The sequence below is a fragment of the Larimichthys crocea genome, chromosome XIII (genome assembly GCF_000972845.2).
Source record: "Larimichthys crocea isolate SSNF chromosome XIII, L_crocea_2.0, whole genome shotgun sequence".
Taxonomy (NCBI): Eukaryota; Metazoa; Chordata; class Actinopteri; family Sciaenidae; genus Larimichthys; species Larimichthys crocea.
In genome coordinates this window covers 40210048-40236911 of record NC_040023.1, presented here as the reverse complement: position 1 = coordinate 40236911, position 26864 = coordinate 40210048, and the positions used below count along the sequence as shown (strand labels likewise).

Genomic DNA, 26864 nt, shown 5'->3' with positions numbered 1-26864 from the left:
AGATTAACCTACCCAATTAAAATGATTCCTTCCTCGGTTGATAATGCATCACTGTTGATAATCCAATCATATCATACAGTGGTCAACCCACTCTGTGGGTTAGGGCCTCCTAATAGGTCACAAACTAAAAAGATAGGGAACCAATGTCATTCATATTAACAATAACTCATACGGGGCATTTTTATGGACAACTTTGAGTATGTTTTGCTGGAAATACTTGTTCTTTTGCTTATGTAAAAATATGAAATCAGGATTTTTACTTGCAATTTCACATTGTGGCACTACTTTTCCCCAATCACAGGACCTAAATGATCCCTATGAGCAGATCAGTCACCAAATGAATCACTTAACACAGAGCTCCTTTTCCACACTGTCTGACCGTATAATATATATTGTTTCAGTTTTAGTCAACTCTTCTTTATGTTTATATAAATGGCTGCTTGTTAAAGAGTTTATCTGTCCATAAACTGTATATATTTTATGTAAATCCCCCAAATTATTAAGTTCATATTCAAAGAATTATTAAAAACTCACCTGTTACAGCAGCTAAACTATTATTTTATATAGAAAATGTACAATAATGGATGAATAAAGAGGTTACGTTTATATAGTTGCTGCTTGTTAAAGAGTTTATCTGTCACAAACTGTATATATTTTATGTAAATCCCCCAAATTATTAAATTCATATTCCAAGAATTATTAAAAACTCACCTGTTACAGCAGCTGAACTATAATTTTATATAGAAAAATGTACAATAATGGATGAATAAAGAGGTTACGTTTATATAGTTGCTGCTTGTTAAAGAGTTTATCTGTCATAAACTGTATATATTTTATGTAAATCGCCCAAATAATTAAGTTCATATTCAAAGAAGTATTAAAAACTCACCTGTTACAGCAGCTAAACTATTATTTTATATAAAAAATGTACAATAATGGATGAATAAAGAGGTGACATTTATATAGTTGCTGCTTGTTAAGAGTTTATCTGTCATAAACTGTATATATTTTATGTAAATCGCCCAAATTATTAAGTTTATATTCAAAGAAGTATTAAAAACTCACCTGTTACAGCAGCTAAACTGTTATTTTATATAAAAAATGTACAATAATGGATGAATAAAGAGGTTACATTTATATAGTTGCTGCTTGTTAAGAGTTTATCTGTCATAAACTGTATATATTTTATGTAAATCGCCCAAATTATTAAGTTCATATTCAAAGAAGTATTAAAAACCCATCTGTTACAGCAGCTAAACTATTATTTTATATAAAAAATGTACAATAATGGATGAATAAAGAGGTTACATTTATATAGTTGCTGCTTGTTAAGAGTTTATCTGTCATAAACTGTATATATTTTATGTAAATCGCCCAAATTATTAAGTTCATATTCAAAGAAGCATTAAAAACTCACCTGTTACAGCAGCTGAACTATAATTTAATATAAAAAAATGTACAATAATGGATGAATAAAGAGGTTATATTTATATAGTTTATCTGTCATAAACTGTATATATTTTATGTAAATCGCCCAAATTATTAAGTTCATATTCAAAGAAGCATTAAAAACTGTTACAGCTGCTAAACTATTATTTTATATATTAAAAAAATGTACAATATATAAAGGTTACAATAAGACAACACAAAACCACCAGGAGAACCCAGACAACCGACCAATCAGGTGAGAGCCCTCGGCGTGACAGTTGGCTCTGGGCATGCGCAGTGCTGTCTTCTCTCTGGCAGCCACAACAACATACTGAAGCTCCGTCAGTCTCGCCCTGCGCTCAGCAGCATCATCATCGTCCCTGCCGGGTCCGGTGACAGAGAGAGAGCGAGAGAGAGAGAGGGAGAGAGGGAGAGAGGGAGAGAGGATGGTCCAGCGGAAAAGCAGCCGGGGGATGCGAATGACAGCGAGATAAGATAATGGCCCTCAATTTACGAAGGTTTCCGAACGTGCCGCTGGTTACCAAGTGAAACGACCGTGTGAGTACGAGCGGAGATGAGATGTTGTCCTGCTAACGCTAACCTGAGAGAGAGAGGGGGGGGGGGGTTGCTAGCTTCGGTAGCGGTGGGAAGGCTGCTGCTTTGGGTGTTAACGTCTTCCCGAGCAAGCCGTGGGAAAACGTCAACACCCGGTGCTAAAGCGTCTTGTTGGCAGCATTTCAAAGCAACCTTACACCTAACGCTGGCTTTTCTGGTTGTGTTAGTAATTCCCACAGACTGTCAGTGTGTTGAAACAAAGGAGCTTTAACCGAGGGGCCGCATGGACAGAGAAAACATGCAGAGAGAAGTCGGCTGCTGTTTGTTTTGTGCTCCATTTCATGCTGACACACTTCTTCAGGGGGTAACCACACGAGGTCTGACCTCAATATTTAGCTGGTAGACGGTGACCTAGCTAATTTTGGTAAAGCCTGTGGTTTAATGCAGCTCCCTGCCTTGACTTTGACTCCCTCATGTAAGTTTCATGTCAGTTTATACAGCAGCATGATCCACCCATACTCTGACTGAGGTGTCTGAGCTGATGCCCATCAGCTGACAGCAAGTTTGGATAACTAATGGCACCACGGTGGGTGTGTTTTCCCTCTGTCTCTCAAAGGTATGCAACAGTGATACAGTTGACTTGACTTTTAAAGGTGCTGGCAGTCTGTGATCAATCATACCCGGAGCTGATCGTAGCAGGATTGTTAGAGAGACACATCGGTGTGATGATATGACAGGTAGTGATGATTTGTGTCCCGTTAGATCTGAAAGGATCCGACACTTTTGTTTCATATTCATTTAAAAGTCATTCATTCATCCAGCAAAAGCCGCCAAGGCGCTCTCAATCTGTGCTAAAGCGTGGATTTACTGCTCTCTCCCCCTGTGAACTGAATATCCGTAAAGCTCCGGCACCAAACAATTGGGCGCCAGTGTGTTGATGAAAATAATTGATATTTACAGGACTAATCTGACCAAACAGTCGAATCAGTTGGTGTGTAAAATGCCAGAAAATACAGCCTAACATAGCTCTTCAAACGTCTTGCTCTGGAGATATATTTTAAGTGATGTATAACAAAAAAAGCAGCACATCTTGAATATAGACAAGTTAGAAACAGAGTGTGATCTTGGAAAGTTGTTTAATAGCTGCAGATTGATTTTATGTCTAAATTATTGACTAACCATTTAAGCTGTAGCCCCTCGTGTGTATGAAAATCAACAAGACTTTACACCTCAAAAAAAAAACTATAAGTTGCGATATTTCCTGTGAAACTTGTGTGACGTTTCGTTTATTTTAAAAGTGTGTGCTGCTGGCTCCATTTTCAAGAAACCACGCTTGGCATGACTTGAGTTCCTGTCAGCAGGAATCACCAGACAAGATTCATGTGTTTGGGATTCTTGAGCTCATGAGTCATTAAGTCTGGATTATCACATTACCTAAAATGGGAAATACCATATGTGCTTAGAGGCTCATTCTCTGTAGAGACCTGTGGTGTGAGTTTAACTCCAAATTGTTTGTTTTCTAACAGAATTCTTAAAGATACCTTTTTTTTTTTTAAAGGACGACCGTCTGGTCTACGAGGAGTGAAGCATTTCCTCAGCCTCACTCCACCCGACTGCTGGATGACGTGTAGCCTCAGAGAGCTTTCGTAATAGTACATAATTGCACTGTCAGTGCCAAGCGCAAATAGCAGGACTTGCGATCCCTGGAATTCCAAAGTTCCTCCATGTCCTTAGACTTCCTGTCCTTATTTAGTATGAGAGACAGAGAGAGAGACTGGCGGAGATCGGAGAGGAGTGAAGTGAACTGGAAGTAAACCAGTGTGCACAAAACAGAGAGCCAAGCAGACAGACTGACCTATTAACTGTAGTAACCCCCCGCCCCCCTCACCACCACCTCCACCCTCAACATCCCTTTCAAATAGCTGGGTCCGGTCTACTGAATGCCTCGCAGGACCAGGAACTTACAAGATTGTTGCCTATTATTCACCAGAGGTAGCAGCTTCTGTGCAGCGTGTACGTCTCCGTCTGTCAGTGTGTGTTTTCCCTGACTGTGTCCCTGTCTGTCACTGCATAGAAATGGGAGGCAAGAAGAGGGGAGGCAGCCAGCCACGTTATTCAAATGTTCCAGGGCCCAGCCAGCCAGCGGCCAACTGTAGCCGGGCTAAAAGAGGCTCTTTGTGAGGGCCAGACAGATGGCCATAGAATGAAGACTGTAATGATACCCTCAACGGACCAACACACACACACACACACACACACACACACACACACACACACACACACACACACATACATACATGCACACATTCACTGCCATACAGACTCCACTCATTACAGGATGTAATGGTGTGTGTGTTTGTGTGTTAAAGACAGGATAAACTGTGTGTGTGTGTGTGTGTGTGAGAAAGAAAGAGACAGAGGTGGGGAAGACGAGGAAGAAAATAAAGTAGAACACACTGATAAAGACGGTGATTATATATGACAAGAAAGTGTGCGTGTTTTTGTTTTTCATATCTGTTTCATTTCACCACCTTGTTATTACTCTTGTTCTGCATGTTGTTGTGATATTAAAAAAAGAAGAAGCTTATAACAGGAAGATAATGAAAAGATCTTGATAACTCATGGAGGGTTTATAATCTGTTGCTGGTGGAGTAAAGTCAGCTGTAGCAGCCGTAGCTGTGATTCTTTGTTTCAGTGCCTGAGGGGCAAAGTAAAACTGGTTTTGACCCAGTGTATTAGCGCTGCGTGGTTTAACAGACACTCTCATATCTCCAGTGGCAGGTGGGAATGTAAACAGTCTAAAATATGCATATTTCTCACCAATGCAAGCTGACTGGACTCTCAGTGGCCAGCTGTGGTAATATTGACCGTGCCTTTCATCAACTGACTAACAAATCGATGGCTTGGATATCATTAACCTTCCCCTCTCATCTGCCCTCTTTATCTCTTTGTCTTTCTAGCTTCTTCTTTCTCTCAGTCTTCCCTCCGTTTCCCTCTTTTATTTCCGGTAAGATAACATCCTCCCTGCAGCACATCAGCTGATCGATGGACGGACTGATTGATTGAGCTGCTCTCTCTCTCTCCGTCTCTCCCTTTCCATCCATCTCCCTGCTTCTTCACTTTCCCACTTTTCTGTCTTGGTATGTTATTCTCTCCTTTTTCCTACCTTCACCAGCCTTCCTCCTCCTCTCCCCCTTATTTTAATTCTTTCCTCTTCTCATGTGCCTCTTTCCACAACGTTTTTCCTCTAATCAATCTTTCTCAACCTCTCTCTCTCTCTCTCTCTCTCTTTTTTTTTCCTTACAGGGGAGGAAAACACTGAACCATGTTGCTCTAAAGTTGTGACCTGTGGTGAACGGGGGAGGAGGAAGAGGAGAAGGAGGAGGAGGAGGGAGGCATAGGCAGGCAGACGGGCATCTGCCGCAGCTCCCGTTAGGGAGCCCCAAGCAAGTTTGAAGCCATGGGCAACACAGCCACTAAGTTTCGCAAGGCCCTGGTTGGTGGCGACGAGGCTCTGGCCTGGCAGCTGTACGAGGGCAACCCTCAGTTCAGGGACGGCCTGGACCCGAATGCATCGTACGGAGAACAGTACCAGCACAACACGGCCCTGCACTATGTCTGCCGCCACGCCATGACACGTCTGCTCAGGTAAAAAAAACACATATTTTTCAGTTTGGTTTTGAAAGACAGAGGTGTTCACTGAATTTGAGGCTGTGGCTTTTAATTTGGTTAAGCAGTTATCCAATCCACCTACAAAGGCAATCATGCAAGTGAGTCATATGAAACTGATTAACAATTAGCAGTTTTTCTGAGAGTTGCGAGTTTTATAATTGTGTTTTTAAGGTAAGTAAGAAAACTTGGAGTCCAAAGAGGCCTTGGGTTGCAAAAAAAGTTGGAAACGAATGGTAATGAATGGGAATTTATGGAAATAAACAGAAATAAACTGTGAATTTACAAAATTGAAGGTTGGCCCTTAACAGGGAATTTAAATATAGCTGGGTAAAACATTTTTAGCATAATCTTGACTTAAACAACCAGATTTCATGCAAGTACACTTAAATATCTGCTATTCCTCAATCACTTGCACATAGCACACTGCATCGGCATACACTGATGTATGGTATTTGTTTAACTTGCAAATAACACATGAAAATATATTCATACAGTAGATAGCTAGCTGATTGGTTAGATGTTATCATCATTTTATGATGCTAGATTGCCCCCAATTACTAAATTACCCCAAATTTCCAGTTTATTTCCCAGGAATTCCCATGGAAAGTTTCTGGAAATTTACCAGAAATGTTCCACCCCTTTCGTAACCCCAAAGAGGCCCCACCTGGGACATAGAGTTTGAAAGACCACAGACAGTCTAACAAATAACACTATGCAGCTGCATCATAGCTTATTTCCTACTAAAGTCATGATATCTCCTCCTGCTGCTCCTGCTGTGCAGATCTTGACCTTTCTTTTAATCTTGCAACACCCCCCTGACTTAATGAAAGTGCAGTGCTAAATCACTGGAGCGCCACCTTTTTAAGAGCGTTAACAGATTTTAATTTACTGCATGGTTCTTGTGCCGTAAGGAGTTTCCAGGCATGCATACTCGCTTAAAACAGGTGCACACACACCAACTCACACTCCTTTGAATAATGTCTGAAGTGAAGGAGAATCAGTGAGTCTAACTCAATCTAAAAGAAAGAGGTCAAACAAAAAAATACATATATTTATATTTATATTTATATTTAGTGAGCGAGACACCAGTGTGTCTTTTTACCCCCTGCAGGGATAATCAGGCTGCTGGCCATGACCGCGACAGCTGATTCAGTGACTCAATAGACGTCCTCACCTCCTCCTGCTCCTTCCTCTCTCTTGCCCTTTCTTTCCATGATTACAGGGGGGGTTGAGGGTGATTGGGTGTGGGGGGGGGGCAGAGGAAGCTGTTTGAAAAGGCCAGTCAATTATCTGTGCATGTGCATGTGTGTGTTTTGAGGGGGGAGAGGGGGTGGGGGGGGTTTGCTCCACAACTGCTTAATGTGTCCGAGTCTGTGAATGTAACACAGTGAATCATGGTGTGCTATTTGTGTCCCTTCCTACTAACCTATAATGGGCCAGAGAGGCGTGCTGAACACAGCGCTCTGCTCCTGATAAGTATCAGAGGAAATGCTTCTTTGTTCCAGGAGCTCGATTGGACAGAGGCAGCCAGATAGACGGCTAAGAAATCTCAGACAAAATAAAAGACTCAAGGAGGTGAAGCGTGGGCTGGTGGATGCTGTTTTTCCCATTATTTTTAACTTCTATCTGCTCCCATGTTTATTCACTCTCTCCCAGTCGTCTCCGTGGGTTGGATTGGATAGTAGTCCCGTGAGATTTGCAAACTGGGAAGTCACAAGGAGACCTATTACTGGAAAAATGGGTGTAGTTCAGGAAGTACATTCTTAGAGATATGTAAATAACAACTGTGACTTGGTTACTCATTGTGAACAATTGATTTCCTGTTGTCAAGACGAAACAGCAACTTATTTTTGTGCGTGTGTGTGTGTCCTCAAGTTATGCACATGTTTGTTTCCTTTCTGGTGACACACACACACACACACACACTGCAAACTAATTCATAATTTTAGTGTGAATTGAGCCATTTTAGCTCTCCTGCCCTCCTCAAATTACCGTACAGGCTGAACAGGTTTGCTGCTCGACAAGTGCAGCCAAACATGTGACGTCCTCGAGCCTGTTGTTTCTAGTAGACTGATATCAGGGCCATCCATCCTGAGCACGAGGCTTTGTGTGTATATGATATACATGTGTGTAGAGGTGGAGGGAGTGTGTCGGGTTGTAGTCGAGAGGGGAATAATTAGTGATTATTGCTGTGTGGGTGAATTGGCAGTGCACTGTCATTAGGGGGGAGGCTGCAGGGGCTTGTGGCTGACAGGATAAGAAGGTCAAAAGTGGAAGAGCAGGACAGCAGAGGAAGAATAGGCTGAAAGGCTGCACAATGAGGAAACATTCAAACACTAATTCAATAGCGTCTGCTGCTGCCGCCGCTGTGTCCGAATTCGTCCTCCGAAGCCGAGAGGAGGGGGGGGGGGGCGCTTTACAACATTTTTTCCAGCCAGTAGAAATCCACTGACACCCTATTATTATTGTCTTCTTTTCTGTTGCATTTGCATCAGCACTATTCATGTTTTACCTCCAGTGAAAGGGAAACAGGTTTTTCTCTGCAGCTTAACACGCAGCTGCTGTAGGGTGATGTAGAAGAAAGACGATGGAAAAGGCAGGCAGGAAGAGGAGGAGGAGGAGAAAAAGGGGGAGAGATGGAAGTTCAAATGAGTTCATTAAAAATGATGGAAAGGCAGAAAGAAACTCGCAACGATGAAGAGACCAAACAGGTGGAGCCAAATGAAAGAGTGGAAAGCTAATCAGTAAATGGAGGTTTTGACAGACAAAGAGCAGAGGGAAAACTATTTACTAAACAAAACTGCAACCACAGCCCGGCTCCGAGTGCAACCGACACATCCATCACCATCTGTGTGTACGTGTGTGTGTGTGTGTGCGCTCACCCGCCAGCCAGCATGTCCATTATCTCAGAGATGTTAAACAGAAATAGTCAATATTCTGCCATCTTTCTCCTCCCTCTCTCGGCTGCTTTTCTCATCCACCAACACTCATCTCACTGCCATACTTTATCCCTGTATCATTTCCACTCATCCCTCCCTCCATCCAACCCTTCTCCACCTCTGTCTCTCTCTTAAGTATGCTTCATTTTTTTCCTCCACCTTCCCTTTCACCCTCTGATTTAAGCCATCTTCCTGTCTCTTTCCACCTCGCTCCTGAACTGGTTTTGTCCTCAAGCTTTCAGATGTTTTATTGAATCCCTTCTTTGTTGTGTGCATCGCACAGGTCCTTCCTGTTCAGTAAAGAGGGGAACCCCAACAAGCGTAATGTGCACAACGAGACGTGCCTCCACGTGCTGTGCCAAGGCCCGCAGATCCTGCTGCTGTCCGAAGGAGCGCTGTCACCGCGACTGGCACGACCCCAGAGAGACGAGCAGCGCCGCGCGGACTGCCTGCAGGTACGAAATACAGTTCTGTGTGAATAATTGCGTTGTAAAAAAAAAGTTATCTCTTTCAAAAGTTGACAGAAGAATAATGTTTTGTGTTTATTTGCCATTTGCCAGATGATCCTGAGCTGGACCGGCGCCAGGCTGGAGGGAGGCCAGTACGAGAAGGCCAATGTCAACGCCAGCGACAATCACCACAGCACCTGTCTGCACTATGCTGCCGCCGCGGGCATGAAGAGCTGCGTGGAGGTGAGACGCCCACCGAACTCGCACATAAGGATGAGCTTTATTTTCTGTACGCCGGATCCGCCTGTGCTCGCCATGATCTGGCAAACATTTTACCACCAGTAAAATCTGTCTTGACAGTATTATGCCAGTCCTTGCACCCGGGGCATCTGCTTTGTGTTTCACTGTCAGATCCGAGCAGTGCTTCCTCTGCTTGTTTTTCAAGATTCTACAGTGTTTTAAATTAGGAAGAAGAGCCTGGGGAGAAATAACCCAGATATTATCATTTTCTGTAAGATAACAAGTTTGTCTCTACCTCTACATTATCTTTCTTCTTTCTTTCATTCACCTCCTTCATAAACTGTTTTCTCCTTTTCACTTTCCACTCCCTGTCGATTTTCTGTCACTGTCTTCTTCTCTTTCTTGTATTTCTTGTGTGTATCTATCATCACATCTTTTTCTTTTATCCCCTTCCTCCTGTTTTTCTTTGTCTGCTCCACTTGCTCTCGCCTTCCTTTGTTCTCTCTCTGTCATAACTTCCTTCAATTTTTCCTCCTCTCCACGTCCTTATCCACTTCTCTCTTTTTCCCTCCCCGCTCCTTTTGTTCTCTCTCCCTTCTCCCTCCTCGTCCCTCCCTTCTAGCTGCTAATCCAGAGCGAGGCGGACCTTTTTGTGGAGGATGAGGACAAGTTGACGCCATGTGATCATGCCGAACGGCATCACCACACCGAGCTGGCCCTCAGCCTGGAGTCACAGATGGTTTTTTCCTCCTCTTCAGCTCAGCAGTCAAACCCAGACGCACATGGCGAAACCAACCTGCTGCAATACAAGGAGGTGAGACCACAGTTACGAGATCTGGGGGTTTCCTGCTGGCTCATTTGAAAAAGAATGTGTTATTTTTAAGCTTTTTAAGGCCACAGATCTCAGCAAGACAGTGTTGCAACTTTGATACATTCACGTCACAGCGAATAACCCGTGTTCCTGTTAACGTCATTTTGAATTTTATAACGATCATTTAGGAATTTATATTGCTGCTTTGGTGCCAACATGATGTCACCTCATCACGCAGCTTTACTCTCCTTAATTATATAATTGTTGGCATTTTGTGGTTGTGCTAGTGTTTCCCTTTCGTAATGGCAAATAAAATAAGCTAAAAAACATGTGTGCCACCCATCAGCTTGCGCTGACAGATGGAAATGTGATCTAGGCACACCGTTAACAAACTTAGGAAGGCAATAAAGGTAGGTAATAATAAATATGGTAGCAATTCCCCAAAGACACGTAGACTTAACTTCCTTCAAGGAGCTAAGATTTTAACATACAGGGTCTGGACTGTGTTCAGCCAAGAAATGTCGATTAATAATTAACCTGGATAGCTACAAATCCAATCCTCTGCGTGAATGTTAGTGGTTGTATTTGTGGACAAATTGAACTGATTCAATTCTCACTTATCTGCCCTGAACATTCCACAGTGGCTACGACAAAACCTTCAAATGTCACCAAAATGTTGTGTTCTTCTCACAGAGTTTCTTTTTTCATAGGTCTCAGCTTACAGCGTTTTTACAGACACACACCTTGCCTCATGTTTCTCGGGTTCCCTGTTTAAAACTGAGGTTACAGAACAATTTTCGAGCAGCGGCTGGTGCCAGCTGATAGCGGTTTGATCTTCCTTCCTGCAGCCAAATCTGTGCTAATACTTAATCTCTGTTCTACACCACCAAAAAAATCCCCATGTCCCATTTTTTTTCTCTCTTTCACTTCCTTAAACATATCTCAATCTCAAACTTTTTTGTTCTTTATTTAATGACTTCATGTTTCTGTCTTAACATTTCCTACCCTCACCTTCCTCTCTCCCCGTCTTTCATTTCTCCCTCCTCGTCCTTTATTTCTCTGCGTGTTTCTAACATTTCTCCCACTCTATCCTTTCAGCCTTATGAGGGACTGAAGCTTCAGGACCTGCGCAAGCTGAAGGACATGCTCATCGTCGAGACAGCAGACATGCTGCAAGCCCCCCTCTTCACTGCTGAGGCCCTGCTCCGAGCACATGGTGTGTGTTGTCTGGTAGAGAAAGCTGACATTCACGAGACCTTCACTAACACACAGAACACTGTTGATGTGATGGCAATATTCTCTGAAAATGACACGCACATTCCCTCTGAACTTGTCTGCGTGTGTGTAACCTCTCTCAGACTGGGACAGAGAAAAGCTTCTGGAAGCCTGGATGTCAGACGCTGAGGGTTGCTGCCAGCGCTCAGGCGTGGCCATGCCCACCCCGCCACCCAGCGGATACAACGCCTGGGACACCCTACCTTCACCTCGCACCCCGAGGACCCCACGCTCACCCCTCACACTCACCCTCACCTCCCCGACCGACAGCTGCCTCACGCCCGGAGAGGAGGGCCTGTCTACGGTGAGACAACCAGTGATTTTCTCTAAAATAGCTCTTAAAGATTCAGCAAACGTGTTTCTTTCAAACCTACTTTTATGAATGGAATTATTTATTTGATTATGACAGATTACTGGGTCGGTTGTGGTGACAAGATGAAAAGAGATGTATCCCTTGGGAGCCATATGTAGTGAACAGTACATTTTTCAGTGTCCTGTTGGATTTCAGTCTAAGTTCAAATCCTTATGCATTTATTCATTTTTTCGGATCTCCATTAGCTGCTACCTGGGTCGCAACTACTCTTCCTGGGCTCCACATAGAAAAATCCGAAACATTAACATACATCATGCAGAAACCTACCACCCCAAATCACACACCTCTGAGCCGTGATGCAAATGTAAAACCAGCCCAGTATCCCACAATATTTTTAAATGAGATGTGATCATGGATGATGTGAATGACTGAAGTTTGTAATATTGCAAATTTGTCTTACCTAAAAAATTAATTTAAAAAAAGCAGAAAGCTAAGTGTCCCATTAGTTTGATTATAACAGGTTAATGTCTAATCCAAACAGAACAAAGGAGGTCAGAGTCTGTCTCTCTAGCTATGCTTCTTCTTTCTCCTCTTTGTGGTTGCACATAAGCATCGGCCTCTTATCCGCTGTCACTGTTGACGCAGGTTTAATAACACATCCAGCACTTGTCTGGCTGAGATTTAACTTGTGGGCTATTACAGTGTTCAGACGTTAAGCAGTCAGACTCCTTAAACATGAAGACAAGTAGAAGTGAAAGGACATTGACGTGGGATAATCATAATATTGGATAATAAAATCGAATACAGTGATTCAACATCAAAGTGGACTCTGTTCCCTTTGACACAATTAAACATTGTTATCTTCAAAAAGGTAGGATTTATTGCGGGGGATCATATTTTATAGACACAAAAGCTGAATATCCTGTGACGTGTTTATCTTCTGTCTTCCTGCAGTGTGGCATCTGTCTCTGCTCCATCTCGGTGTTTGAGGATCCAGTGGACATGTCCTGTGGACACGAGTTCTGCAGAGCATGCTGGGAAGGGTACAGATCTGTAGTTTTTTTTTGTGTGTGTGTGTGAGTGTGTGTGTAAATATTCCCGCACGCTTCGTTGTGTTGGACATTTATGCATTAGCGTCCCTGTGTGTGTTTCTCAGGTTCCTTAATGTAAAGATTCAGGAGGGTGACGCACACAATATCTTCTGCCCGGCCTACGAGTGCTACCAATTGGTGCCGGTGCACGTGATCGAGAGTGTTGTTTCCAGAGAGATGGACCAGCGATATTTACAGTTTGACATCAAGGTAAATGCAAACAGATATTGGTTGTGTGTGTGTGCCTCTTGTGTGTTTGCATGCTGCATATGTATAAGACATTTTCTTTGTTTCTGTTTGTTTCCTTCCTGTTTTCTTTTTTCTTTTATTTCTTCTTTCTTTTATTTCCCAATCACTTTTGCTTTTGTGTTCTGTTCTTCCCTCTCTACCTCTGTGTCTGTCATTTATCCATGTCCTCTCTTTCCCTTCCTATCTCAGGCATTTGTAGAGAACAATCCAGCCATCCGCTGGTGTCCTGCAGCACGTTGTGAGCGGGCGGTGCGTCTCACTCGGCCAGGCCCCGGAGACAGTGACCCACAGAGTTTCCCCCTGCTGCCCTCCCCAGCTGTCGATTGCGGCAAGGGTCACCTCTTCTGCTGGTACACTTAATGATTTATCAGCGTTATACACGCATACAATTATCCACCTCTTGAAGTTTTAACCAGGAGTTTATTGGCATTGTTAGGACCATGTCATTGAGCAAACTCAGTTTTTTTTTTTTAGACACACATCTCTTTGTTAAGTATAGGCCAAGTTTAAGCCTCACACTGTGATGAACATGGTCATTATAGTTCACTCAGGGCTTGAGAGCTTCAAGCAATCTTGTTTTTTTCCTGAACTCTGCTGTAAAATTCCAGTTTTCGTCATTAGAGCACACAAAACTGACCTAGAAACATTACCCAAGCCTACAAAATATTTATGTCATTAGCACTTCGGTTCTTCTTCTGTTTCATTTGTGCTACTTCTCTATCTAGGAATTGCTATGTTGTGTTGGTCTCATTGTATTTCACTGGATCTGATTCTCTCTGTGTCTGCAGGGAATGCCTTGGTGAGGCCCACGAGCCATGTGACTGTCAGATGTGGAGGAACTGGCTCCAGAAAGTCACAGAGATGAAGCCTGAGGAGTGTAAGTCTGTCCCTTGTTTTCAGTGTGTTACGCGGGATGGTTTTAGCTTCACCTCAGTGAGCTGGCGCCACAATCAGCCAGTCAACAGCAGCTGTGGGGATGGCCCACCAGGATGTTTTTAATGTATTTTTATAACGTAGTGGCAGGTGTTCAGGTCATTGATATTTGCCAAATGTGTGTGCTGAATCTGCAGGGCAGGTGTTTGACAATTGAGGTGTGTATGTGTGTGTGTGTGTGTGTGTACGTGTGTGTACGCGTGTGTACGCGTGTGTACGCGTGTGTGTGTTTTTCCACAGTGGCAGGTGTGAGTGAGGCCTATGAGGACGCTGCTAACTGCCTGTGGCTGTTGACCAACTCCAAACCGTGTGCCAACTGCAAGTCGCCCATTCAGAAGAATGAGGGCTGCAACCATATGCAGTGTGCCAAGGTATACATTAATATCTGTCAGCTGTGTGTGTCGTCATTTATATAAATAATGAGTTCTTGTCACTGGCTATTATTTATTTTTCTATTTACTGTATAAACTCACACTCTCTCTCTCTCTCTCTCTGTAGTGTAAGTACGATTTCTGTTGGATCTGTCTGGAGGAATGGAAGAAGCACAGCTCATCAACAGGAGGCTACTATCGCTGCACTCGCTATGAGGTCATCCAACAGCTAGAGGAGCAATCCAAGGAGATGACTGTAGAGGTACAAACGCTCAAAAGAAAATACAGAATACACTCAATTAATCACACAAGAAGCTCTCGCTAATATTAACATGTGCTCATCTGAATGAAACGCATTTTGTTTACAGGCAGAAAAGAAGCACAAAAGTTTTCAGGAGCTGGATCGTTTCATGCACTACTACACTCGCTTCAAGAACCATGAACACAGTTATAAGGTAACACGCCGCTGCGCATTTCTAACGAGGCAAAGCCGGCCCGAATTTCTAAAAATGCTCCTCGAGACATGCGTCACAGTCCGGTGATCATTTGTTTTTTTTTTGTCATCTCGTCTGTTAGTTGGAGCAGAAACTGCTGAAGACGGCTAAAGAGAAGATGGAGCAGCTGAGCAGAGCCTTCATTTGTCGTAAGTCTCTCTTACACCGAGCTCAGACTTGTTGTTAGGAAGATCTGCATCAGAGAAGAGTTTGAGATAGCTTTGAGAAGTGTGTTCCTTTCAGCTGACATGAGGTGTGCTTCATAATCCTGTCTTCTTGCTACAGAAGAGTCGGATGCTGTAATATATCATTCTTAACAAAACAGGAGATTGAGATTGTACTTTGTGCATGACTGCCATCTTGTCTGATCCAGGTGAAGGCACTCCTCCAGACACGCGTTTCATCGAGGACGGCGTTTGCGAGCTGCTGAAGACGCGACGAGTCCTGAAGTGCTCTTACCCATACGGCTTCTTCCTGCAGCAAGGCAGCACCCAGAAAGAGATATTTGAGCTCATGCAGGTAATCCAATATATATCTGTGACGTGCGTCTGAACCTCTGCGAGAACAAGAATAACAACTTTTTTTAAAAAAACCTCTAGTTCTCCCAAAAGGCTGCGGTGTTCATTGACAACACAGCAACAACACTAAACTGGTTAAAGCAAACCGAGTACTGTTAGCAAATCACATTTACAGCCTCGTTCAGGAAACAGTTGTTTTTACTGTGAAATGTGGAATAATGTTGAGATTGTGGTGATTAAACAAAGCCTTGCAAAATTATTTGAACCACCAGAAGTCCATTTCATGTTTTACAGACACTCGAAGAGGCTTAGAGTTGGATCCTTTAAGATAAAGAATACTCAAAATATTCTCCGCTCCTATCTTATCTACAATAGGACTGAAATGAGGTGCAAACCCATTTCCCATCTCTGAGCAGATTGAAGTTAATTTGTTGGGTTTTTTTTTTGTTTTGTTTTTTTGTCTCTCCCCAGACGGACCTGGAGATGGTTGTGGAGGATCTGGCCCAGAAGGTGAACCGGCCGTACCTGAGGACACCCTGCCACAAGATCATCAGCGCGGCCCGTCTTGTGCAGCAGAAGAGGCAAGAATTCCTCGCGTCGGTGGCCCGTGGCGTCGCTCCCAACGATTCTCCTGAGCCTCCACGCAGGAAGTATGGACTAACACACTCGCACAGTCCATGGTTTTTTGTCTGCTTGACAAAGTGAAAGTCGAAATATCTGGTTACAAACTACAACGAAACTGAATGAAACTCAACCAGCTTCATGTGTGTCACTGTTCTCGTATTTGTTTCAGTTACCCTGGAGGATCGTGGGACTGGGAGTACCTCGGCTTTGCCTCCCCTGAGGTAACCAGAAACTCCTCCTGTATCACACACACACTTAAACACTAACTTTGTTTGGTTCATGCTCAGCTAATGCTATCCCCTAAACCTGCACTTAAGTCATCTAATGCACGACTACGGCTGCAGCTGACTGAGTTTGCTTATGTTTGTTAAGATGGGAAGTCGTCACTCTGTACTGGGAGCAGGAGAGCGGGAGAGACAGTCGCAGGTAACTCACCGTAGTGGCGTTTTGTTTTTTTTGTGTGTGTGTGCATACGCGTGGGCTCAATCCTGTTCTCTGTCGATACAGAAAAGACTTAGAACACAGCTTGTAGGGTTGGTTTTGTAACAAACCCAGCTTGAATCGCTCTTTGCAGGATTATGCTGACATCCAGTACCGTCGCAGACACAGGCCACGGCGCAGGGGTGACATGCTGAGTCTGCACAATCTGAGAAGCAGCAGCAACACACCGGAGACCAGCAGGAGGAGTGACAGTACAGGTCTGGCAAATGTTTTAACGTACTATATATATATATATATATATAATCCTTTATTACAAAAAGACATATATAGTGTACAGTTTGCAGCAGTTAGGAAATGAACTCAATTTTCACTGCACAAGCAAGATTTTCACTTGAGTACAATAGAACAGATTTTTCATAGTACTCTCTTGGCACAAACTCTGGATCCTAATCCAGCTCCATTCTCTGCTCCATCAATAAATTTGGACTTGTCACTACACCAGACACCCAGCAAATGGGATTTTAAGTTATTGCTCCATGAATCTGGTGTGGTCAAAGTGCACAGAGGTATTGGCCACTGGGATCAATTTGCAATCGAGCTTTACAAAGCAGCGCTTGTGTTTTTAATGCGATGCTCTGTGTTTCCAGAAGCTCCGGAGAGAAGCGAGAGCCGCAGGAGAGCGCTTGGCTCCCTGGACGAAGATGACCCAAACATCCTGCTGGCCATCCAGCTGTCGCTTCAGGAGTCCCGCAGAGAGCGAGGCCTGGAGGGAGGCATGGAGGGGAGACTGGAGCTGGAGCGTGGACTGGACAGAGGACAGGAGAGGAGGCCAGGTCCCGTCGCAGACCTGGGTGACGTCGCTTTGCACTCTCTCAACACAGACGGCCCTCCTGGAGCCAGAGGTTCCACCTTCCCCGCTTCTCTCCTGGATCCTCCTCGACCCCCTAACAGGACAGACTCCACATCCCAGCCTTCCGTGTCTAGCACCCTTCCCCTCCCTCCTCCACCTCCCTCCCTCAGTGCGGAGCTGCTGGAGCTGGGAGACAGCCTTATGAAACTGGGGAACATAACCACTCCTTATGACCTGGACGCACACACACAGGAGCTCTGCTCGCACCACACATACAACCACACTACACTCACCGCCCCATACATCGATCCCGCTTACAGCGACTGCAGCCATAGACAAGACCAGAATGCACTGAGCACTCCGTATGTGCTCGATCATATCACCGTCACAGATCCTCGCTATGACAGCAAAGAGCAGAGTTACTGCCACTCCAGTGGTTATTTGGCTGAGGCTGAACATACTGCCTCCTGCGCACTTGAACGCACCCAAAACCCGGCCCATCCTAGTTCATATAACCGGGAACACGCAGCCACATACGACAGCACCCCGAAACCAGATAGCTCTTACAACCCCTGCCCAGAGCACAGTAGCTCTTACACTCAGGAGCGTCCCTCCGCCTACGCTCTTGAACGCCCAACCAAATCAGACCCCCAGCCCCCCGCCCAATTGTGCCTCCCGTCTCCAGAGCTCGAGCCGGATCTGCTGCTTTCGCCGGTGATCCCTCCAGGGGGCCCTTTTACCCCCAGCGACCCTCAGAGTCTGGAGCCCCTGGACCCCACAGCCAGTGCCCAGCTGCTGGACAACATCATGGCCTGGTTTAACAACAACATCAACCCCCAGAACAACCCCCAGAGCCTGGCCCTCATCCCCTCCCCACCCACCACAGAAACCGACTCCTCCCCTGACACACACACTGAGACTGAGTCAGAGAGCCAGGCCTCCAGGGACGTGACCCCCGCCCCAATCTGGCAGCCCCTGGAGGGTGAGCCAGAAGCGGACAGGGGGTCTGGGAGCCCTCGTCTAGGTGCTGCGGGCACGGAGTGCCCGAAGACGTCCAGGCCCAGCACTTTGGACCTGGAGAACAGAAAGGCTTGCGAGGAGGGTGTGGACGCTGGGTGTGTGGCTGACCTGTCGCTGGACGAAGCGCACACACACCCGTGCTCACACTCCCAACGCGGAAACAGTCCCGCACACACTGCCCCGGCGACAGAGACAGACTTAGACCTCATCCTTCAGTTAGAGGGGGACCAATCAACTGAGGAGTGGGAGGAACAAGTACACCTAGTGTGACAGCGGCTGAACAATGTGGAGAGAGAGAGGAAAGAAAAGACTGGGAAAAGTCGAGAGAAGAATTTAAGATGTAACGGTGATGCCTCAGTGAAAGATGTCGGCCTTTGGGAGTTGAGTGTTTACTGTGTGTATTATACTGTATCTAGAGAGGACAGAAAACCCTGCGGACTTTGTCCAGTAAAGATGATGTCATATGCATTTTTTTTTTAAGTGCTTTTGTCTGCTCTAAAAAAACAGACAAACTATTCTTTGAAACAAACAGTACATCAATGGAAAGCTACTGATATCATAACGCATAAAATGCTGCACATGTTTATGTTTTCTTAGTTTATTTATTCCCTGCCTCTTGTATTTGTCGTCTCAGTTTGTCCGGGGGTGAAAAGTTTTGGTGCTGAAATCCAGACTTGCCTCGTACGCCCACACTTTATCGACACACTGACCCAACCTCGAGCCTGTACAGAGCTCCTGGAGCCAAATACGTTGATAATTGTAACCTTGGAGCTTGTTTAGCGTACTGTACAATCAGAGGGGCCTAATTCAGATTTTTGGACCTTCACGCACACGGTGCCTGCTTTGTTCAAGAGCCCAACGCACTACTGATCTTTCCTTTTGGTAGGCTGCAAAGAACAGTGCACTACACCTGTTAGGCTCAGTAAATGTCATGCCGGTACAACATGCTCATCTGGATTTTATGGCGGTAATAATTCTTTTGTGGTCCTGCAGTGATCACAGGAGAGATACGGTCTGTCCCTCTGCACAGGGAGGTCAGGGGTCAGGTCAGGTCTTGGCTACAGAGCAGCGCACTTAAGAGTGATAGAAACTCAGCATCATGGGTGCTTGTTGCCGCGTAATTCTGTCTTTTTCAGAGAAGAGCTGTCGTCCCTATTGCTGCGTTTTCCAGCTGCTTTGGCTCAGTTTAGTTTTCATTAAAGAGTTTAAATGTGCAAAAGGCTGCACCAACAATCGAAAAAAAAAAAAGTATCGGAGCATTACAGTATTGTGTTCTTCACTGAATCGTGTAATAAATTGTATTTATTATATTTTAATATAAAATGGTTCATATCAGCTATAAAACAGTAATTTCCATGGAAACGAAGTATTCAACAGTCCTTTTAAAAATGTGATATTTATGTTTAATAATAATCTTTATTTCCAGAACTTTTTTGAGAAAAAAGTTACAAAGTAATTCACGGGCAACAAACTAAAACTATAAAATGATTTATAGTAAAACTGATCAAGCCAAATCAAATGGTGTAAGTCCTGCTGTAAATATAAAGAAATCTGACTTTATACTACAATGATGATTGGACTTTACTGCATCTGTTTGCATCAAAACTGAGATATTTCACCACTAACCACTCATAAGCTTAATTATCAATTTGTTTATTGTAGTTTGAAACATTAAACTACATGTTGCACAGCTGTAACTCGTCAATAGCTTACAACATTTAGAGATTTGCCTTCCTTTTGTCCCCTCTTTTAAAGTAGTTTTGTTGCAGCACTGCTCACCAGATGATGATGCATTCATTCAATGATCTGTATTATTAAAACTCCTGCTAATATGACCAGCCTCTGTTCTGAAGATTGAGTTCATTTTTTGTCTCTTTGCACATTGAAACGGTTAAACTGAGCCAAAACAAAAATCAGACAATACTGAAAATGGAAACCCTCAGATGTAATTAGTTTTTAATCATATCTTTTCCACTACTGATGGCTAGTACAGTGTGCTGTTGATGGATGGGTCTGGTTTGTAAATGTAATTTATCCTTTTTTTAATTATTATTGTTATTATTCCTTTATTTCTTACAATAGAGAGGACATTTCTTAAAGTTGAGACCAGAGTTGTTGGGTTTGTGTGCCTTTTTGTTTCGATCATATTTGTTTCTTTGTTGGTATTTATTAGAGTCATTACTTCTTTTAAAAAAAACATGCTAAAAAATGCTCATGAAAGATAATGGAGAACACATCACCAAACACTGAGGTTGACGCACATTTTGTCCTCACACCCCAGGTACTGTATATCTTACTTTACATTAGCCCCAGAGAAGTGTCTGCCATTCTACTTGATCAAAAACAGCTTGAAGCTGCGTGTCATTTGTTTTAGAGTTTTCATTATGTGTAACAACCACTTTATCTGCCCATTGTTCAAATGTGTTCGGCCTTTGATTTTTCTTCATTTTAAGATGCGAAATCTTGATTCTGGGTTGTCATTCAGCCTTTATCTTAAAACATTATTGCCCCACTGTAATGTTTACAAGAGAGTTAAAAGTTGCCTGTTGTGTTGGGAAATGATTTGGTGCTTTGGAGACTGAAATGATAATAATAGTGTTTTAATCACACTTTCATAGCGGGCCAAACTACTAAAAAGATCCAGTTTGAGAGCAAATTCTTATTTTATTATATATATTTTATTCCCTTAAAATTGATAGTTTGAGTTTCTTTAAAGTGTGGTCTCAATTTTAAAGCCCTGAACTGACACCTTTTCCTCTCCGTATTGAACGTTAAACTGTGAAGGTGCTGGAAGGTTTGTAGGTGCTGAAAAGACATTTCATAAAAGCCTGCTAAGATGTGAGGGCAACCGGTGACGCCCATAACATTTCAGACATTGTTTCCAGAGGAATGGCTTGTTTAACACGACTGCACACATTTATTTTAGGTTGCATGGTTGCAACACAATGGAGGCACTGAGTCCGAGTTATTTAATTTGCACAAGCATGCTGTTATTGTGTTAAACTAATCAAGTGCTGCCAGGCAAGATGTGGAGGACTGATCAGTTAGGCTTTTATTATTATTATTATTATTTTATTTTTGCTTTCTCGATTTAGAATTGGATTTATGGTGTCAAAGGAATGGTCCTGTGCCATTTTGTACCCCATACAATGTTTATATATTAACAATCCCTCAAACAATCACTTCTGAATTGAAAAAAAATTGAAATTGCACTCTCATAGATTATACTTGATACATTCCCAGTCGGTCCATAAGAGAGGCTTGATGTGTGGCCAAAACTGTAAATGAAAGTGTCAGTGCAAAGTTTACTCTCAATAAAAAGAGTTGAAAGTGTGTCGCTATGAGATTTCTTTTATAAGTGCTCTGTGAAAGTGATTTTCCAAAGCCATGTGGATAAAAATATCTGTCACTTCTACTACCAGTGGAAAGAGATTTCCAGTCACTAGTCCATTAAATGGTTCTCTAACAACATCTACTGGCAGCAAGAGGAAACAACAACACCAGTAAACTTGTTCTCCAACTTTGTTGTTTTAAAGCAAAATCTGTATTTCCCATACATACTGTATTTTCAATTTGAACTCGTACAGTACTGCAGATACACACTGAATGTCATTCTGAATATGACACGGTGATATCCTAATCATATACTGTCCATGTTGGTTTTATTCCAAATTGAACAAAGCATAGTTTGTTTTTACTCATTTATAATCACATTAAAGATTTCACAGCCACTGAGGTGAAAGAAATTCATTAGCATTACTTCCGTACGAGACCCATAAGTAAATATTCAGATATTTGTTGGAAATCTGAAATAGATTTAATACAAATATTGCTTTTGTTGTTACCTGCTCATGACAGGCGTTTGTTGATTTACTTACTGATCTGCTCATATTTAATGTCTTTGTCAAGGAAATATATCCATAAATTAAGAACAACAAAGCTGTTAGATACATCTTTTTCACAGTGGCCATTTTGACATGAAATAGCATCAACACAGGTGTTTCCAATGATGCTAATTAAGGTTCAGTTCCATTCATTGCAGCAGAGACTTTCCAACATGCACCACAGCAGCACCCTGACTCTGTGGGACCTGAATGGAACTGAACCTTAATTAGTATCATTGCTGACACCTGTGTCTACATACTATTAATATAAATAAGACACAGTAAAACACGTTTGATATTTTCTTTTGTTTTTTTAAATACTGTACATGGTCACAAATCTGTTATATATTTAGTGTGCAGATCCTTCCTCACTGATAGCTACACAAGACCCAAGCAGTCATACATTAATATAATTTATTTATACTGTTTTCTTGCGATAACAGGCTAATTTAATTAATATTATTAGTATTTATCTTATTATGTCAAAATAATAAATGCTGTTATCCCAATGATGGGGCAACTTGAGATCACTTAGAGATGTTAAGAAAACAAAAGGATAAGTCTAGTATATTAATGACGTTTCCTGCAATGATTTAATACACTAGGCCAGGGGTCTTCAGTCTTTTTTAGCCGAAGAGAGAAGAGACAAACAGAACAGGGACCTCCACATGTAATTCATTTTTCATCACATTTTTAAGTCTGGCCTATAACAACTTTGATGTTTACTTTATTCAACTTTTATTTCATCTTATTAACCTATGTATATACTGGGTAATTAGCCTATATGTGTTTATGATTAATAATAAAAAAAAAGGTCATGCATAATTATTATTGGTTGTTAAATGTAGAAAGCTGTATCTGCAGCCTCACAGTCACCATTATTTTGGTAAAAAATGTCAATTATTATGACAAAAACTGGCGCCGGTTTCTTTATTTATTTATATTTCGACACAGAAATTGTGTAATACAGTTTTAAAAATAGTGAAATAAAATCTATATTAATGTTAAAACCGTATATAAAAGTGTATTGTTTACACATTTAACGGCCCTCGCTGTCTGTCCGTTACTCCACCGTTAGGCGGCGATGTCGTCTCTTAGCAACGTTCCCCTCTTTGCCGTCGCTCATTGGATGACGTCGTATCAACGCGGCCGAAACGTTAAGCGTACCCCAGCAGCGGCGGCCTGTGTTTTCACTGATCGCTGTAATTTTTTTCTTCAGTGGAGGATTTATCTCTACAGTCCGTCACCACCATGAAACTAGTCAGGTGAGTGTTCGCGAAAAGTCGTCGTTTATGTCATGCTTTGATATGAGACGATGAAAGTAACGTGGGGATGAAGGATGGATTTAGATTTAAACGGAGAGACTGTGAAGGAGGAGGAGGCGGGAAGCTGCGAGCGGAATGAATGGACGGCACAATGACCGCCGGGAGCCGGGCCTGTTTACACACACACACACACACGTATTAGTGTGTGACTTATTTAGCAGTGAACCAGTCTGTAAAGTCACACATGTATTATAGCAGGCTGACCCTAACAAACAAACAAACGCACCCTGAATGTTAGCTCACCTCCAGGCCCTGCCTGTGTTTGGCTGCTCTCTGTTCACTCCGCGTTCATTATTGTTAGAAGGAACCTTGAAATATATTTATGTATTAATTAATTACAGTTGCAGGTGGGTTAGGGCTCGCAGGCTCAGCTCTCCTCGTCGGAAAACTTTTTTGTTTTGGTGCTGAAGGCTACGCCGCCGTTAGCTCACGTCGGCTAGGTGGCTAACCCCAGGCTAACTTTAACCTAACGCGCCTCTCACTGCTGCAGTAATGTTCATGTGGTGTTAGTGAAAGGCTGAACAAGAAGGAAGAATGTGTTCACGCTGTAACTTTTGTTTGATACTTGCAGGTTTTTGATGAAACTCAGCCATGAGACGGTTACCATTGAACTGAAGAATGGCACCCAGGTCCACGGCACCATCACAGGTAAGAGCCGAACTAACTGGGGCTGCTCATTAAAATGTAAATCTACCTTCATGTAGGTTTTAAGGCGCAGTTGTTGAAACTGTCTTGCAAGGTTTTGGTGTAGCTTGATGGGTGTTTTGGAGTCTGTTCTCTTTACTATTTTTAGATTTCAAACAATATAATTTTACTCTGCAGATTCTCAGGTATACACATTTAGAAGAAGAGATGCTTTATTAATCTCTTCAATGGGGAAATTCTTTTTTCACTTTTTTTATTTACATGCATTTTTTAACCCCAAACACACATACAGTACAAGTACAAAGGCTTATAGACATGTAAATGTGGAGAGAGACGGTGAAGTGATGGCCAGCCAGAGCACCGCCCTGCGAATAGTGGGGGGGATTCATTGCCTTGCTCAAGGGCACCCAAGTCTCTATGGACTGCGCTACTGCCGCCCAAATTTAACAGCTGAATGAGAAAAAGTTATTTGATTCTAGATTATTCCTGCTGTCTTGTAACCACATGGCTCCTGTGCTGAGATGTCCTTCAAATCACTACACTATAGTAAATTGTGAAGCTAAGCTTAATAACGGGATCTGTACTGTGTGATCAGCTCTATTGACATTTATAATGACTGATCAAAGAGAGGTTTGGCAACAAATCTAGTAATTCCAGGATGCAAAGCAGTGATCTGCTTCCTTCTCTGGCTGAAAGGCTCATTCCTTTTGCAGCTCTGATTGCTGGTGATTGATGTTTTTTTAGATTTAGACGGCTTGGTATGGACTGTCGCTTTTTGGTCCCAGTTCCCTCCCAGCTTTGTAAATTAGATTGGATGTTGAGTTGTCTGTGTTCACCAGTTTCCTTTCTCTTCTCATGTAGGCGTCGATGTCAGCATGAACACCCACCTGAAGGCGGTGAAAATGACCCTAAAAAACAGGGAGCCCACTCAGCTGGAATCTCTGAGTATCCGTGGCAACAACATTCGCTACTTTATCCTTCCCGACAGCCTCCCGTTGGACACTTTGCTGGTTGACATTGAGCCAAAGATCAAGTCCAAGAAGAGAGAAGCAGGTGAGACATGTCGAGACTTCCTCAAGAGGGTTAGGAAATCGATGACAATAATACAACACAGTGGACATGATGCGTGTCTGCCTGTTTTGTTGGTTAACTATAATCTGACTATAACCGTCATTAAATTAAGTTTTTTTTTATACTGTAACGCGTTTATTTTTCCATATTGTGTCCTGACACTTTCCATATAGACCGTTCTCTTTCTAATATTATTCAGATTCAACAATTCCCAGCAGTCTTCTTCACAGTCGTGCTGACTGAAACAATGCCCCTCCTCCACTTTATCACCACTTTGTTTCCTTTATCACTAGGACTTAGAAATAATGCACATATTTGACTTTGGGGCAAAACCAGTAACATTATTTATGCATTGATGTTGCGTACTACAGTGTTTTGTTTTTTAAGTTGCTGTGTATTGTATTGTGCTTAAGGCGTTTCTAATGTTTTGTCAACCATCCATGAAATGCTAGGAAAATAACGCTGCTCTGAAACCCAACTAGGTAGATGTCACTCACAAGTTGATCTGGTTTGCTGATATACATTGGACATTTGGCTGTGAAATGGATCATTGTCCTGATAGTAATGCTAACTTTTCAAATGCAATTGATGAATTATTGTTGGTGACATATTTCCAAAAAGATTGGGTATGTTTTGTTTTATTTTAAAAAGACAAAACAGTAACAGTACATTTTTGATGTGAGACAGGAAGCTGGTGACAGTGATGCAGGTTGTTTAAGATACATGCAGCTTGGTTTTGGTCAGAGTGTTTTGATCTGTCTTATACACTCTTGTTATTCACATGTAGGTTAATCATAATCAGAAGTACTTTATTAATCCCCGTAGGGAAATTGTTTAAAGCTGGTCTAATTGTTAATTGGGCCACATGACTTTAGTGGATATGCTGGTACGTGTCACTGACTGTCACTTGTCTGTCTTCTCAGTGGCTGGAAGGGGACGAGGCAGAGGACGAGGACGTGGCAGAGGAAGAGGACGAGGTCGGGGCGGCCCAAGGAGATGATCGCAGAGTCGTACATTTGCTGGCCCCCACCCCCACTGTTTGTACAGGATTTTTTCTTTTTTTTTTTTTCTCAGAGGATTTTGTGAATTTCCATGTGTTTTTGTTCCAAGTTTTGATTTTCCTTTTTTTTGTACATTAAAATCCTTGAATTAAGAGGATAAACTTGACTCTGTGCATTATTGCAGGATTATTGCAAATCCTCATTATTGCAAGAGGATTTGTTTTGTTTATCGTTTGTACACTTGATGTTTTCATTACAAGGCTAATAAAGTCTGTGAAGATTAGAAAGAAGATCAACTGAAATTACTGTGTTTGAAAAAAAAAAATGGAAAGGAAGATGTCACACAGATTGAAATGGTCCACACATAAGGCAAATGATAAGACTAGAGACTAGGTCACATAGCACAAAATCTCTACATGATAAATCGTTATTTTTATATACATTTATGGGGGAACATGCACAATAATTTACAAATGTCTTAGTATAAGATGTCGAATTACATACAGGAGTAGATTACGAGAACTCATTTTGCCCCCCTTAATGTGTTTGTATCTATGAGAGCTATGAGACCTGCGGTTTGGTAAAAAATAAATTTCTGTGAATAGATTTATATACATTTTGTGTGATTGAACACACCATAAAGTTTCAAGTTTAGTTTCAAGCTC

At 42.6% G+C, this 26864-nt stretch overlaps 2 protein-coding genes across 3 annotated transcripts; both read left to right on the top strand.

The window, feature by feature from the left end:
* The first annotated feature begins 1740 nt into the window (after positions 1 to 1740).
* On the top strand, positions 1741 to 21606 carry LOC104937172 (ankyrin repeat and IBR domain-containing protein 1). Of its 2 annotated transcripts, XM_010753341.3 has the most exons (21): positions 1741 to 1986; positions 5290 to 5631; positions 8878 to 9049; positions 9155 to 9286; positions 9906 to 10097; positions 11193 to 11310; positions 11453 to 11673; positions 12637 to 12725; positions 12839 to 12983; positions 13212 to 13372; positions 13811 to 13899; positions 14196 to 14326; positions 14454 to 14588; positions 14695 to 14781; positions 14903 to 14969; positions 15194 to 15339; positions 15810 to 15988; positions 16132 to 16183; positions 16335 to 16388; positions 16537 to 16660; positions 17051 to 21606. In XM_010753341.3, the coding sequence occupies exons 2-21, from the start codon at positions 5444 to 5446 to the stop codon at positions 18541 to 18543; spliced, it is 3975 nt and encodes a 1324-aa protein (XP_010751643.2). In that variant the 5' UTR covers positions 1741 to 1986; positions 5290 to 5443; the 3' UTR covers positions 18544 to 21606. The 2 variants fall into 2 exon arrangements, with proteins under 2 accessions (XP_010751643.2, XP_010751644.2); XM_010753342.3 differs by lacking the exon at positions 16335 to 16388.
* A 1661-nt stretch (positions 21607 to 23267) lies between these two features.
* On the top strand, positions 23268 to 26360 carry snrpd1 (small nuclear ribonucleoprotein D1 polypeptide). The gene is made up of 4 exons (XM_010753338.3): positions 23268 to 23422; positions 24054 to 24130; positions 24989 to 25180; positions 26122 to 26360. Exons 1-4 carry the CDS (start codon positions 23409 to 23411, stop codon positions 26196 to 26198), a joined length of 360 nt encoding a protein of 119 aa, XP_010751640.1. The 5' UTR covers positions 23268 to 23408; the 3' UTR covers positions 26199 to 26360.
* The last annotated feature ends 504 nt before the right edge of the window (positions 26361 to 26864 follow it).